This window comes from Poecilia formosa, unplaced genomic scaffold (genome assembly GCF_000485575.1).
Source record: "Poecilia formosa unplaced genomic scaffold, Poecilia_formosa-5.1.2 Scaffold88, whole genome shotgun sequence".
In the NCBI taxonomy this organism is placed as follows: domain Eukaryota; kingdom Metazoa; phylum Chordata; class Actinopteri; order Cyprinodontiformes; family Poeciliidae; genus Poecilia; species Poecilia formosa.
Window position 1 is genome coordinate 46,225 of NW_006800027.1, and position 12,403 is coordinate 58,627.

Here is a 12,403-nt window from a genome sequence, read left to right on the forward strand (position 1 = left end):
TTTCTATTATTATGTTGTAAACATTGTTCACCAGTAAAATGAAATGTCTTTATTTAACAATTTTTAATTTTAACAGACATTAACATCATCAAACAAATTCCCACGTCTCCCTTACTCACACAAAATCATCACATCACAAAACAATATCTCAACAGTCAGGACAACATGGAATAAATAGACCTCAAGACGATCCACATCTTTCCAAAATTTATTTTTTCAGATTAACAGTCAAGCAGAATTGAAAACTATTTTATTTATGTCTTATATTATTCAGACAGTAACCACACAGTCTTTTTTTTTTTCTTTTCTTTTCTAGGACCCCGCGAAACAGAAAGCAGAAGTCCACATCCAGCTCTGTGTCTTTATCCCTAAGCCAAATATCAACACCGAGACAAACCCTGTCCTTCTCAGCTGCCAGTACCCCGATTGACAGAACAAGTCACGAAAACGTCACAACATACGACGTCTCGCGGCTCGCATCAGCTCAAGAGCAGTATCACCTGAGGCAGCGCAGAGGAACCGCCATCAGATCTGCAACTACTGTGGATGGACAGTGGGGTGAGGCAAAAAATTATAGATTTGATCACAAAAAAATGTTGAATGCTCTGTCTCTTTACCCCAGGAAAGCTACAGTTTGCAAAGGAAGTCTTATCTTGAAAATCAAATTTGGTTAAATTTGCTGCCTGGCTGTCATGTTCCAGAGCAACACTCCAGCCAGAGCTCATCAAACATCAACGGAGAAGCCAGCTTTTCGAAGACCAACGCTTCGGTCCCTAATGGTTACATTTGCAAAGATTGCTCGTTTCACTCTCAGCAAAGTGACTCCCGTGTGACGCGGTCATCATTGACATCGCTATCATCACCATCGTCATCATCCTGCCAAGCAGCAGAACTTTCCACCGATGGCCTCACCTCCACAGCTTCACCTTACACAAATATTTATACCAGAGACAGGAGTCGAAGGAACAAGTCAGGTGAGAAAATACTTTCCACATTTGGGAACTTGCATTTTTATTGTTTAAAGTCATATTGGCATAACAAGGATTGTGATGAAGATAATGTTAACCATTAGCGATTTCTCCCTCCAGGTGTCCTGAAGTCAATATCTAACTCATGTGTGCGCTACAGCAAAAAAGCCCTGTCCCCCATTGTGTCCTTAGTCTCTGTTGTCTACAGCAGTTTGGTCTGGCTGGGTACAAGAACCAGGAGCTCAGCAGAAGAAGGTATTCTGAATTTTCATCGATAATTTACGCATCAATACTTCATTCTCCAAATCTAATCTTCTGATATTTAACTCCATTTTTGATTCATTCCACTCTTCAGTCATTCTTACATTCCTCTATGTTTGCCATTTGAATTTGATTTGGGGAGTTTCTGTTATCTCAATTACTCTGTCTTTTTTATAGTGAGGTTTATTTCTTCTACAGTTTCTTGTAAAAGCATTTGTACCCTTACTGCCCCAGCAATTTCCAAATTACCACCACAATCCATTTATTAGAATTTTACGTGAAAAACCAACACAAAATAGGACATCCTTGAGAAGCAAAAGCCGGATGACATGGTTTTTAAATGTCGTTACAAATACAAATTTAAGAGTGTTGCCTGTGTTATCAACCCCAATTACTCCAATACTCATAAGTGAAATCCAATGAAACCAATTGCCTTCACAATTCACCTAAGTGGTAGAAAGAATCCCATCTCTGAGTCATTTAATCTCAGAAAGTCAGAAGCTGGTCTCAGGGGTTTTTAGAGAACATTAGTAAACAAACAACATCATGAAGATCATAGAGTGCGGACAGACTGGTCAGAGATTAAGTTTTGGAGAAGTTTAAAGCAGGCTGAGGTTGTAAAATAAATTCCCAAGCTGGGAACATTTTGCAGAGAATTGTTCAATAAGTCATCTGAAAATGAAAAGAGTACCAAGCACAAACCAGCCTGTCAAGAAATCCGTCTAAATCGACTGGCCGAGCGAGGAGCAGCACAGGTTGGAGCTGATATTGAACTCTTTGCCCAATATGCCAGACAAATGAGTTTCCAGAAACTAATACCGCAACATCCCCTGAAGATATAATAGTGGGGGGTTTTGCTGTGAGGTTGCTTTTCTTCAGGAGAGACAGGGAAAGCTGTTCAGGCTCAAGTGGAAAACGGATGGAAAAAAAAAAAAAAACATGAACAAAATCTGATAAAACCTGGAGAGGGATGAACACATTTGCATGCTTCTGATCATGAATCAAGTTTCCATCTCGACTTACAATGGTTGTGTGGACAGGGGTGTCAAAGGATATGTCAACAGGAGTCCGAACCTCGTACTCAGACTCCTTGACACAAGCGTGGCCCTCGAGTTTGTCCAAACTTTGGCTGTTTAAGCAGACCACTCTCCAAAGGATGATGGGCTCCAAAAGCCATGGCTTTGAAGAACAAGGTATCTGCTGTCGGTCACAGCTCCAGGTTTCAGCTGCCTCGTTTCCTTTAACTTTTTTCTCCTTTCTAAGCTTCTACTGTTTTGTTAATCAAGACAAGAGTCCTCCTTCCTTAGATGGTAGAGATGCTTGCTTTCTCAGAAAATGGGTGTGCCTTTGAAGAATGTGATAACTTGCCTATCTCTCTCCTGAATTGACCCAGATTTCACTTTCACACTTTTCTCTTTTTGAAAGGGGAAGTATACTGGAATGAAATAAGTAGCCACACCGTTGTTTCAAAACTCCAGACAACACCGTCGCACGTGTTGCACTTCTTCATTTTGCTAAATGAGTTTGAGAGGAGATTTGCACTTAAGTGAGCATTTAAGATGAATTTCCAAAAACCTTCAACTCTTTAACTAAGCTTTTCAAATTTGCACTTTGTAGCATAAAACTGTTAGTTGCTCCAACCATTTGGCTGAGGTTTCAATATATAAAGTAAATGTTTCTATCCAGTATATTCCCTAATTGTATTTTTTCCCCACAGTGGATGATATGCATTTGCTCTGATGGTTTAGTTTCACCACCCTCATTGCTGTTTCAACCAGGTTCTTGTGTGTATTCTCTTTATTTTTGTGCATGTGCAACTTCTACTTGTAATCTCGTCTTTAGGAGTTATGCTTCCTCCACACAGCATGGTGGTTCTCTCATCATTTCCGCTATGATTTATTTATATTTTTTTAATTCAAACCTTTTGATATACAATCAAATATGTTATCTGTGTGTTGCAGGCCACTCAAGTTTCTGTGGAAGCATGAATGTGAAGGACCTGGTCACTGAAGAAACATCACATCTTAACCTCAATGGCTCCCTGTGTAAGCACACACAGCACATGTTCTCTTTATTCTTTGTTAGGGTTTTTGGTGTGCAGCTTTGATTGACAAAGTCAATGATATGCGTGGCCTGTGTCAGCATCAGTGGGCAGAGGTTGTGTGAACCGCTTTAACTACTCAGCAGCCTGTTGAACTTTGTGACCTGCAGAAAGTGAAGCCAGACCTTTCTAATCCACGATTTAGAGTATTTATAACATTTTTATTTTAAAGTTGGTTATGCTTTGTGGTTAATGATATACTTTATACTTACAAATGGAGACAAGATGAAAAAGAAGCAGGAGAGATGTGAAACGGCTTTTGGTTAGTTTGATATTTTAAATGAGAATTTCAAATTCAAAGCAAACAAATATGCAGAGCCCAAATAGAAAAGCAATTTAGAGGTTCTTAACTTGTCAACAAAATGTATTCCATGTACTTTTCTGTTTAGTTTACAATTGCTCTTAAAATATGAAGGAGACTCATTATTATTTGAACATAAAAAATATTTGAAAGGGCCAAAACTGCCAATATAAATGTTTACTGAAGTTTGTGGGAGGAAAAAAAAAATCTTATTCAATTAATGTCTCCTCACTACTGTTGAAATGCAAAACGGCAGAAAATAAGGTGAACACAATAGGAAGATTTTTTTTAACCAAAAACAAAGACTAATTAAAAACTTTGTTATAAATCTGTTTGACCCTCCACTGTCAAGTTGAAGATTATTTAAATTGTTTTATTCTAACTTTCATGCCAGATTTTAACTGAAGATAAAATATCTAAAAAAAAACAAGGGGGAAAAATAAAAAAAACTCAGGAAGCTCAAAGTTTTAAAGCCACCAGGATAATCTGTCAGCCCTCAGCACCAGACCTGCGGTGTTATTTAAAATAATTTGACAGCAAGCTAATGTCACCAAACTAATAAAAAAGATTACTTGGACAAAGATGTCATTTAGAATTTAGATTTTTTTGTTTGTTTGTTTTAGTTTCCCATCAAGCTTTGCGGCACATGCCTTTGTAAAATGAGCTATAATTTGCAATCATTTTCTATAATTTGCTTGATTATCAGTCATGTTTAATCGCTGTGGAATAAATGCGTTTATTCATGCTGCTTATTGTCTTTTTTGTTTGTTTGCTCATTTTTGCATTCTGCTTGTCTGCTCTCCATCATTTTGGACACACACAGGTGACGACTGTAAAGGAAAGCAGTACTCTGAGTCTCGCACTGTCGCTGTTACACCACTCCCCAAGTCACAGCGCTTGGTGGGGGCGCTGTGGAGCATCCTAGCTTACACAGGTTAAATGAAGCTTCATCATTTTTAACTGATCATTCCGTTACAAAGATATTTTTTTGTATTCTTGTTGTTATTTTGTAAGCTAAGCTCCTTAAAACCTGTAGCTGTATTGGTGAACTTCATTCGCTCTGTCTTAGCAGGTTTCTGTCTGCTGCTGCCTGGTCGCTATGTGCTTGCAGCAGGTAAAGCTTTAGGTTCAGGAATCGTCACAGCAACACAAAGCCTTCTCTCATGCTTCTGGGCGATCCTAGCAGCCCCAGGTAGGTTTCAGATCTTTATCATTTCCAACAAATTACGATACGCATCAGCTTTAGGTTGATAGTTTGAATATTTTCTCTCCGTTTCTTTCTGCATCTCTAGTAAACGCAGGAAAGGGACTGATGTGGTTTCTTGCAAGAGGATGGTACCAACTGGTGTCTCTCATGTCTCTCGTCAACGTCTTCTTTCTAACTCAGTAAGAGTTCTTACCTTTTATGACAACGAATTAATCACAGATATTTGATGGTTTAATAGAAATAATAAAAGTTAACATGGCTGCTTTTGCTGCTATGCATTTGACAGTAAGTATAATTAAGCTTTGCTCAATGTTGGAATTGCCTGATGTGTGAAAAATGATCATGCGTTTTAATTTATACCTATTACAAAAATTCAGGTGTAAAAAACAATTGAAGTGATTTATTTATAATTTAATTAAGGTACTTTTTTAAACCGTCACATAATTCATTTTTAATTATTTGCCTAAATATAAATAAAGATATATATTTTGCTCTTTAAAAATGTGAACTACCAATCATTTGTAAAATTCAAAGTTTTCTTCTGCGTTTCAGATGCCTTCCCAAACTCTGGAAGCTCCTGTTGCCTCTTTTGCTTTTCTTTCTACTTCTGCGTGAGTAAACAGATGGAACCCATTTACTGTAGTCAGCACAGAGAGAATGATATATGGCTATTAGAACCAGCACAGATCTCTGGAGTCTGCTGTAAATCTAGCTGCAGATTCAGGTCAACCTTTCCGAGTCTTCAATGCAGCTCAGCTGTTCTCAAACAATTTCTTATTTTCCTGCTGAATCATGCTGCAGTTAAAGTAAAATATCACCTTAGTTTAGTTTTAACATTAATTTGATCCTCCTTAAGGGCTAGAAAGAGTTTTTGTTTTGTGTGTTTTAGGAAAAAAAAAACAAAACATTTAATGTATTATGTGTCTGCAACATCAGTTTAACTCTAAATTTCTGAAATGTTTAATATTTAACCAAACAGCTTTGGATTATTATAAAAGAGCATTACCTCTTTTATTAACCTCACATTCTTTTGTCTGCCTGCAGTTTTATGGTGGTGGTGGCCCCCGTTCACCAGCGCCCTGCTTACCTACCTTCCAGCCATGAACCTCACAGAGTGGAGCTCTACATCTAGGTTTGACTTCTTCTCTAACTTGGCTGCTGTTCCCGCTGCTGTCCCTGCGACAGAGACTCCCATGGAGCAGGGTCATAGCGCTCCGGTCTCCCAAGCAACGGTGAGTAGCACCATCTTACAGACCAGGTTTTCACAAAGTGTGTATGTCCTGTAAACTTGCTCACAAGCACAAGGTTGGGTTAATGATTGGACCATCAGACATTAGCGGCTTGATTGTAGAGCAGAGACGGAAGCATATCTGACTTTGAGTCAGTCTTTAGAGTTAAATATAAATGTATTAATTTCCCCTGTCTTCCTCCTCAGCCGATCCTCCCCTCAGCCGCCATCCACAGTGGCGTGGATCTGGACCGCCTCGAAGTTGTTGAGCGACAGCTGGCGTTGTTGTGGGAGAGAGTCCAGGCGGGAGACCAGAAGCAGGATCAGCGTCACAGCAATGTTCTCAGTCTCTACAGCTCGCTGAAAGAGCAGGTCCACAGTCAGAACGAAAGGGAGAGCTTAGAAGCGTGGGTGTCCTCTATGATGGATCAGCGACTGGGTGTGCTGCGAGGAGTACTGCAGCGCGAGAACTTAAACTTAGCACAGGTAAGCCTGTCACAATTAAGCAATCGATCGCTTGGTAAATTAGAATTATCTCAGTTTCCATCTTGATGATTAATATTTGAACAATGATAACCCATTTTTTAATGGTTTTGGATGCAAGCGGGTTTTATTTCTATTTTATTTATTGGTTGTGGTGGCTTTGTTTTGGATATTTGAAACATCTTCCAGTTCTAGTCTCAGGTGTTCTTTCCAAAATTAAAGTTTGTTCATCTTTGAGAGAGTGAATTCGCATTATTATCAAAACATCACTTGAAAATGACCTCAAAACACAGCGATATTATCATTTACTGCAATTATTTCTAGGAAAACATATCCTCTAGCAAATACATTACTGTTACAGGCCTACTTATGGCTGATGATCATTAACAGTCCTGACATTGTAATGAGTAAACTTATGAGAGGGTGTGAAAATAAAGATTCAATGTCTTTCTTTTGCAGAGTTCAGAGCAGCAGAAACTGCAACAGGAAAGTCAGGCAGCACGTCTGGCTAATTTAGAGCTTCTGCTCAGAGCTTTGACAACCAAGACTGAGGTATTCACAGCAGGTTTCCTGCAATTCCACAAATGAACACACTGGACCCAGATTGCTTAATATGAGCAAAAACAACAAACTTTATGATGCAAATGAATGGTCCAAATGAAAGTTTTCATGTTTGCATTGTAGGAGATGCAGCAGAAGCAACAGCAGTTTGAGGATGAGGCGAAGCAACGGGAGAAAGCGGCTTCTAAGGCGGCTGCAGACACAGCTCCTGTCAGGTACCAGGGAGAAATGATTAAACGTGCTAACTGACATGAGAGCCACCTCATGTCTCATATTACATGGACCATTCTGTTGTAAAACAGGAAGTTTCTGTTCTTTTTATTAGTGTGGGTGTGAAGCAGGAGGACCATAACGCTCTATTGCTGGAGATGCAGAGACTTGAGGCAGAGCTGAGTAAAATCAGGGGAGACCTGCAGGGTTTCGCAGGATGTAAGGGCAAATGCGAGCAGCTGAACACTCTGCAGCAGACTGTAAGCAGCATAAATGTCCCAACCACTCAGCAATTCTCCTTAAATGGTCTAAACTTTATCGAGGTCAAACATTTCCTTCTGTTTTTACTTTAAATTCCCCCCCTTTAGATATCTGGTCAAGTCTCCTCGCAGTTGCGAAAGGAGCTGAAAAATCTGTTCTTCGGCAGCGATGAATCTGCGGACCAGCAGCAGGGCGAGATCCCCGAGTCGCTGATCCAATGGCTGTCGCAGCGTTACGTGAGCACGCCCGACCTGCAGGCGGCGCTGGCCTCCATCGAGATGAGCATCCTGAAAAACATTTCGCTTCAGCTGGAGCACAGTCGAGCCCAGGTTCTGGGCGAGGCAGAGTCCAAAGCCAGAAGCGTCTTTGAGACAGTAAGAGGGACGGTCCGGCACACTTCTACAACTGAGGGCCTGTCTGAAGAGGTAATGCACAAAACCTTCTGCCATTTAAGATTCTCATCTTTACCACGTAATTTGTCTGACATGATTTTATTTTATTTTTTTCTCCTTGTTGTTTGTAAACCAGGACGTGAATCTGATTGTTCAGAACGCCCTGAAGCTCTACTCTCAGGACCGGACGGGTCAGGTGGACTACGCCCTGGAGTCTGGAGGTAAGAAGGAAGCCTGTCCACCCTGAGCTTGTATCCAGGTCAGTAGTTAACTCTGTTGTGGTTTAAGGGGATTAGCAGTCTAGCACTTCTATCTCCCTGTAACGCATGTCTTACGCAATGAGGACTAAGGCATTAGCAGCATTGAGGTCTGCAGGGTATTTAACTGTTGTGAAGCTACATGCCTCTATCTGTTGGCTGTTTATGATATTAACTGTCATTGGTGGGCTGGGTGCTGGAACACTGTTCTTTGGTCATCCAACCATCCATTTATCCATTTTCTACAGTCAATTATCGTTACACTCATAGGGCAATGTAGAGAAAACTATTGATTTAACTCGCTCTGGTACTGAGTCGGTCTTCTTTTTTGTTCCTCATATTTTTTTGTCTTTAGAAACGAACAAAAGAATTTTGCAGTGTGGACTTAATAAATAAACTCTTGTTGCATTACTTTAGTTGTAGCAACTAAGCCTGCCTTCATCTGGACAGTTCAGGGTTAAAGTCTTGGAGACGTTTAAAGTAGGGTTAGGTTATAAAACAATATCTTGTCTGACTGATCCCTGATCTACTTGTATAAATTTGGGTAAAAACATAGTTTCTGTTTTATCAGGTGGTAGCATCCTTAGCACCCGCTGCTCCGAGACTTATGAGACAAAGACAGCCCTCATGAGTCTGTTCGGCCTTCCACTCTGGTACTTCTCCCAGTCTCCACGTGTTGTAATCCAGGTGAGTCCCACCTTCAGATATCCAGAGCAACAAAGTCTGATAACCATGGAAAAACAAAAGCGTGTATAAAAACAACATTTAACTGCTAAACTGCTGACTTTTGACTTCAAAAACTAATACCGTGCTCTTCCATACCATCAGCCGGATGTGTATCCTGGCAACTGCTGGGCATTTAAAGGCTCTCAAGGTTATCTGGTGATCAGGCTCTCCCTGAGGATTCATCCAACGTCCTTCGGTGTGGAGCACATCCCTAAGACGCTCTCTCCAACAGGAAACATCGCCAGTGCTCCTCGCAACTTCACTGTCTTTGTAAGAAAACTGACCCAAAAACCTAAGAATAGAAATAAATAAATAAGTAGAAGAATCAAATAGAAACACCAAGTGTCCTGTTCTGACTTGTTTTTGATTTTTATTTATTTTTTTCCTTCTTAGGGTCTCGACGATGAGTACCAAGAAGAGGGAACGCTGCTGGGGCACTACACATACGAGGAAGATGGTGGTTCTTTGCAGATCTTCCCCGTTAAGGTAACTTTAAAAGCAACTTTCTAAACTTTTAAATGTAAAAAAAGAAAACGAGTCTGTCATCTTTAGAGAAAATAAATCGATAAAAATTCCTTTGTTTGCTTTCCAGGAGAAAAACGACAAGGCGTTCCAGATCGTAGAGGTTCGGGTTCTGTCTAACTGGGGTCATCCAGAATACACCTGCTTATATCGCTTCAGGGTCCACGGAGAACCACTTACCGAATGAAGCAACCACCAAAAGACACACTAATAAATCATCATTTTACTCTGTCTGTAAATAACTCTCACCAGCTTCTTAAAAGCGAAGGACACCTGACAGTGTGGACAGTTTGGTATGAAAGCCATGCAAACGGAGAGGTTGTGGAGTGTGAGAACAATGTGCCGAGTCGGAAGAAGGAAAGTGTGTTTATGAAAGAGTCACTGGGAAGTTTTGTATCTGGACTGTAAAGGAACGCAGAGAGGAGCGGAACCACGAAAGAAGCTAAAAGTCCCCTTTTCATTGCACTGAGTTGCTCTTGAGGGTAGCGAGGCTTCCCCGAGCAGACAAACCCATCCCCGCCTCTATAGGAAGGTGGACACCTTCACTGGGGCGGGGATGACAGACTCATCTCAGCCACCTTTTCAATCTGCATCTGATTTGTTTTAGTTTTTTTCTCTTTATCTTTCTTAATGGAATCTGCTATTTTTAGGAACAAGACCACTCTGTCTTTGCCAGATATGCCACTCCTTTAGTTGCTGCAGCTAAACCGAGACGTCCGCAGATGGGTTCCGAATGCTTTCCCATAGCCATAAGACTTGTTTTTAAAGAAGTGAACATGCTGCCTGTGAACAAGTTCTGAATGTTTGATCAAGTGCAGGCTCAACGCAAGTTTCCTTTAATCACACAGCAACTCTATAAAACACTGACCTCTGTGCGATGCAACTCTTAGGAGGCTCCTTACCAAATGCTAAATGTAGGAAATCATGCAACATGTGGCTACTTCTTTGAAACATACACTGATTTTACATCCATCATGTACAATGCCTTGCAAAAGCATTCTTTTATTTATTTATTTTTTTTTACATTTTATCACATTACAACCACAAACTCCAGTGAGTTTTTTGGGGGGTGGGATTTTAGCTGATAGACCAAGACAAAAGTATATTATGGTGAAGTAGAAAAAAAGATACAGTCTTCACATTTTTTACAAATAAAACTCCAAAAGTAAAGTGGTTGGTTGGTTGCCCAGGATTTTATTTTGATGAATAAAAAGTAAAGGAAGGCAAATACAAGGAATTTCTGGAATAACTTTTGTGATTGGGGTGGAGATTCTTGAACACAACCAGAGTTACAGTGGAATGGGTTAGATCAGTGCTCTCATAGTCAGTTCTCAATGGTCAGCGCTCTACATGTTTTTAATATCTCCCTGGCTCGACACACCTGGATCAAATGCGTCTGTTCATGACATGCTGAGAAGGTCATTCAGGTGTGTTGAAGCAGGGGCACTAATAAAACTTGTGCAGTGCCAGCTCCGGATCTTGACGAAAGTATATTCACATGTTAAAATGGTCCAGTAAAAGGTAAGACCTAAATCCAGTTAAGAATCTGTGGCAATACGTGAAAAGTGATGTTTACCGACGGCGCTTGAGCAGTTTGGTAAAAAAGAAAAAAAAATAAATAGGCAGCAAACATTTTGTGAATAGATTTGCAAAGCTGTTAGACATACTCTAAAACCATCGCAGGGAAAGGCGACTCCGGGGTTGAATACATATCCATACCACAGTTCTATACATTTATTTGTGAAACATTTGGAAGCCATGGATCCATTTCCACTTCTTGGTGCTGGTAAATCACATAAAAATCCACAGAAGTTTGTGGTTGTGAGATGACAAAATGTTAAGTTTGAGGAGCATGAATCCTTTTGTGCGGCACTCTATATGAAAGTGTTGTTAAATCTGGTGCCTGGAGCTCAGATCTTAACCAGAGTTGTGATACCATGTTGACCATAGATTGGTTTTTATCTTTTTCTCTCTCACCCTTTACTTCACCTAAATGTCCCTTTTCACATGGGCTCTTAGAACTCTAAAACCCTGAAGGAATGTAATTTGTATATTTCATTGTTTGTAGTTGGTCTTTTTATGATATCTGCTTTTATCAGTGTTGCTTTATTAAGAGAAATCCAGTCATAATTATGACCATGTTGCTATTATTTTTAAAGTTTCTCATTGTGTTTGCTTTCTTTTTGTTTTGTTTTAATTTGCGGGATTATTCTCAACACAGGATGCACTGCTACAACATGTAAGACAAAGGTTTGTGGCACGGGGTGTTTTTGTTCAAAAATGGGGCTTTGTAAAGAGTTGTGGGTTGGGTAGGTCTAAAATACTATTTGTAAAAACGTTTTGATCACAATCTTATTTATTAACAAGTTATTAGTGGCTGCAAATTATGAGTTTTGGCAGTGTATATTTTGTTAAAAGCTATTCAGTGCATTTTGGATTTTTTTTTTTTTAAGATAAATGGCTATTTTTGTTCAGTCATGAGATGACTTAACTGCTTTGGAATATATTCCAATAAAGACTTTAATTTTGATCTTTTATACCATTCATGTGTTACTTGATTTTATAAGCATGATTGTGCTGTTGGGTAATACTTATTAAGGAACTTGAATTGTCCAGAATAAAATGGTCTGGATTCTATATTAGATTTGCATGATTGTAGCTCAAAAACAAAGCTATGGCAGGTTTATTTATATAGGACCATTCATATATAAAGATTTTCTAGTGTTTTTCAGAATATTAAAAAAAAAAAAGTTTGGAAGAAATCAAGCCTAAGCATATAAACTTTTACAAAAAGTTGTAAATCTACAGATACTGGGAATTTATGACAGATTTATTTATTTTCAGTTGACTTAGTAAGTTTGTGCTTGCATTTGAAAAATATTAATTGGAAAAATATTATTGTTGATAGGGGGAAATTAACAAAAA

General features: G+C 39.5%; 1 protein-coding gene across 8 annotated transcripts in view; it reads left to right on the plus strand.

Annotated features, from left to right (window-relative positions):
* The window catches only part of sun1b (Sad1 and UNC84 domain containing 1b), a 27,637-nt gene extending 15,632 nt beyond the window's left edge, over window positions 1-12,005 (plus strand). For 4 of the 8 annotated variants that reach the window (XM_007557304.2, XM_016674009.1, XM_007557302.2 and 1 more), the window contains 20 exons: window positions 317-558; window positions 702-974; window positions 1,089-1,223; window positions 2,270-2,422; window positions 3,191-3,274; window positions 4,455-4,565; window positions 4,704-4,823; window positions 4,924-5,017; window positions 5,391-5,449; window positions 5,883-6,070; window positions 6,274-6,552; window positions 7,009-7,101; window positions 7,234-7,325; window positions 7,436-7,580; window positions 7,689-8,006; window positions 8,110-8,194; window positions 8,802-8,917; window positions 9,059-9,226; window positions 9,350-9,442; window positions 9,549-12,005. In XM_007557304.2, the coding sequence (XP_007557366.1) occupies window positions 317-558; window positions 702-974; window positions 1,089-1,223; window positions 2,270-2,422; window positions 3,191-3,274; window positions 4,455-4,565; window positions 4,704-4,823; window positions 4,924-5,017; window positions 5,391-5,449; window positions 5,883-6,070; window positions 6,274-6,552; window positions 7,009-7,101; window positions 7,234-7,325; window positions 7,436-7,580; window positions 7,689-8,006; window positions 8,110-8,194; window positions 8,802-8,917; window positions 9,059-9,226; window positions 9,350-9,442; window positions 9,549-9,665 (2,965 nt within the window). In that variant the 3' untranslated portion in view covers window positions 9,666-12,005. The remainder of the gene's footprint in view (window positions 1-316; window positions 559-701; window positions 975-1,088; window positions 1,224-2,269; window positions 2,423-3,190; window positions 3,275-4,454; window positions 4,566-4,703; window positions 4,824-4,923; window positions 5,018-5,390; window positions 5,450-5,882; window positions 6,071-6,273; window positions 6,553-7,008; window positions 7,102-7,233; window positions 7,326-7,435; window positions 7,581-7,688; window positions 8,007-8,109; window positions 8,195-8,801; window positions 8,918-9,058; window positions 9,227-9,349; window positions 9,443-9,548) is intronic. The other 4 variants (XM_007557305.2, XM_007557306.2, XM_007557307.2 and 1 more) reach the window with 3 other exon arrangements.
* Window positions 12,006-12,403: the final 398 nt, after the last annotated feature.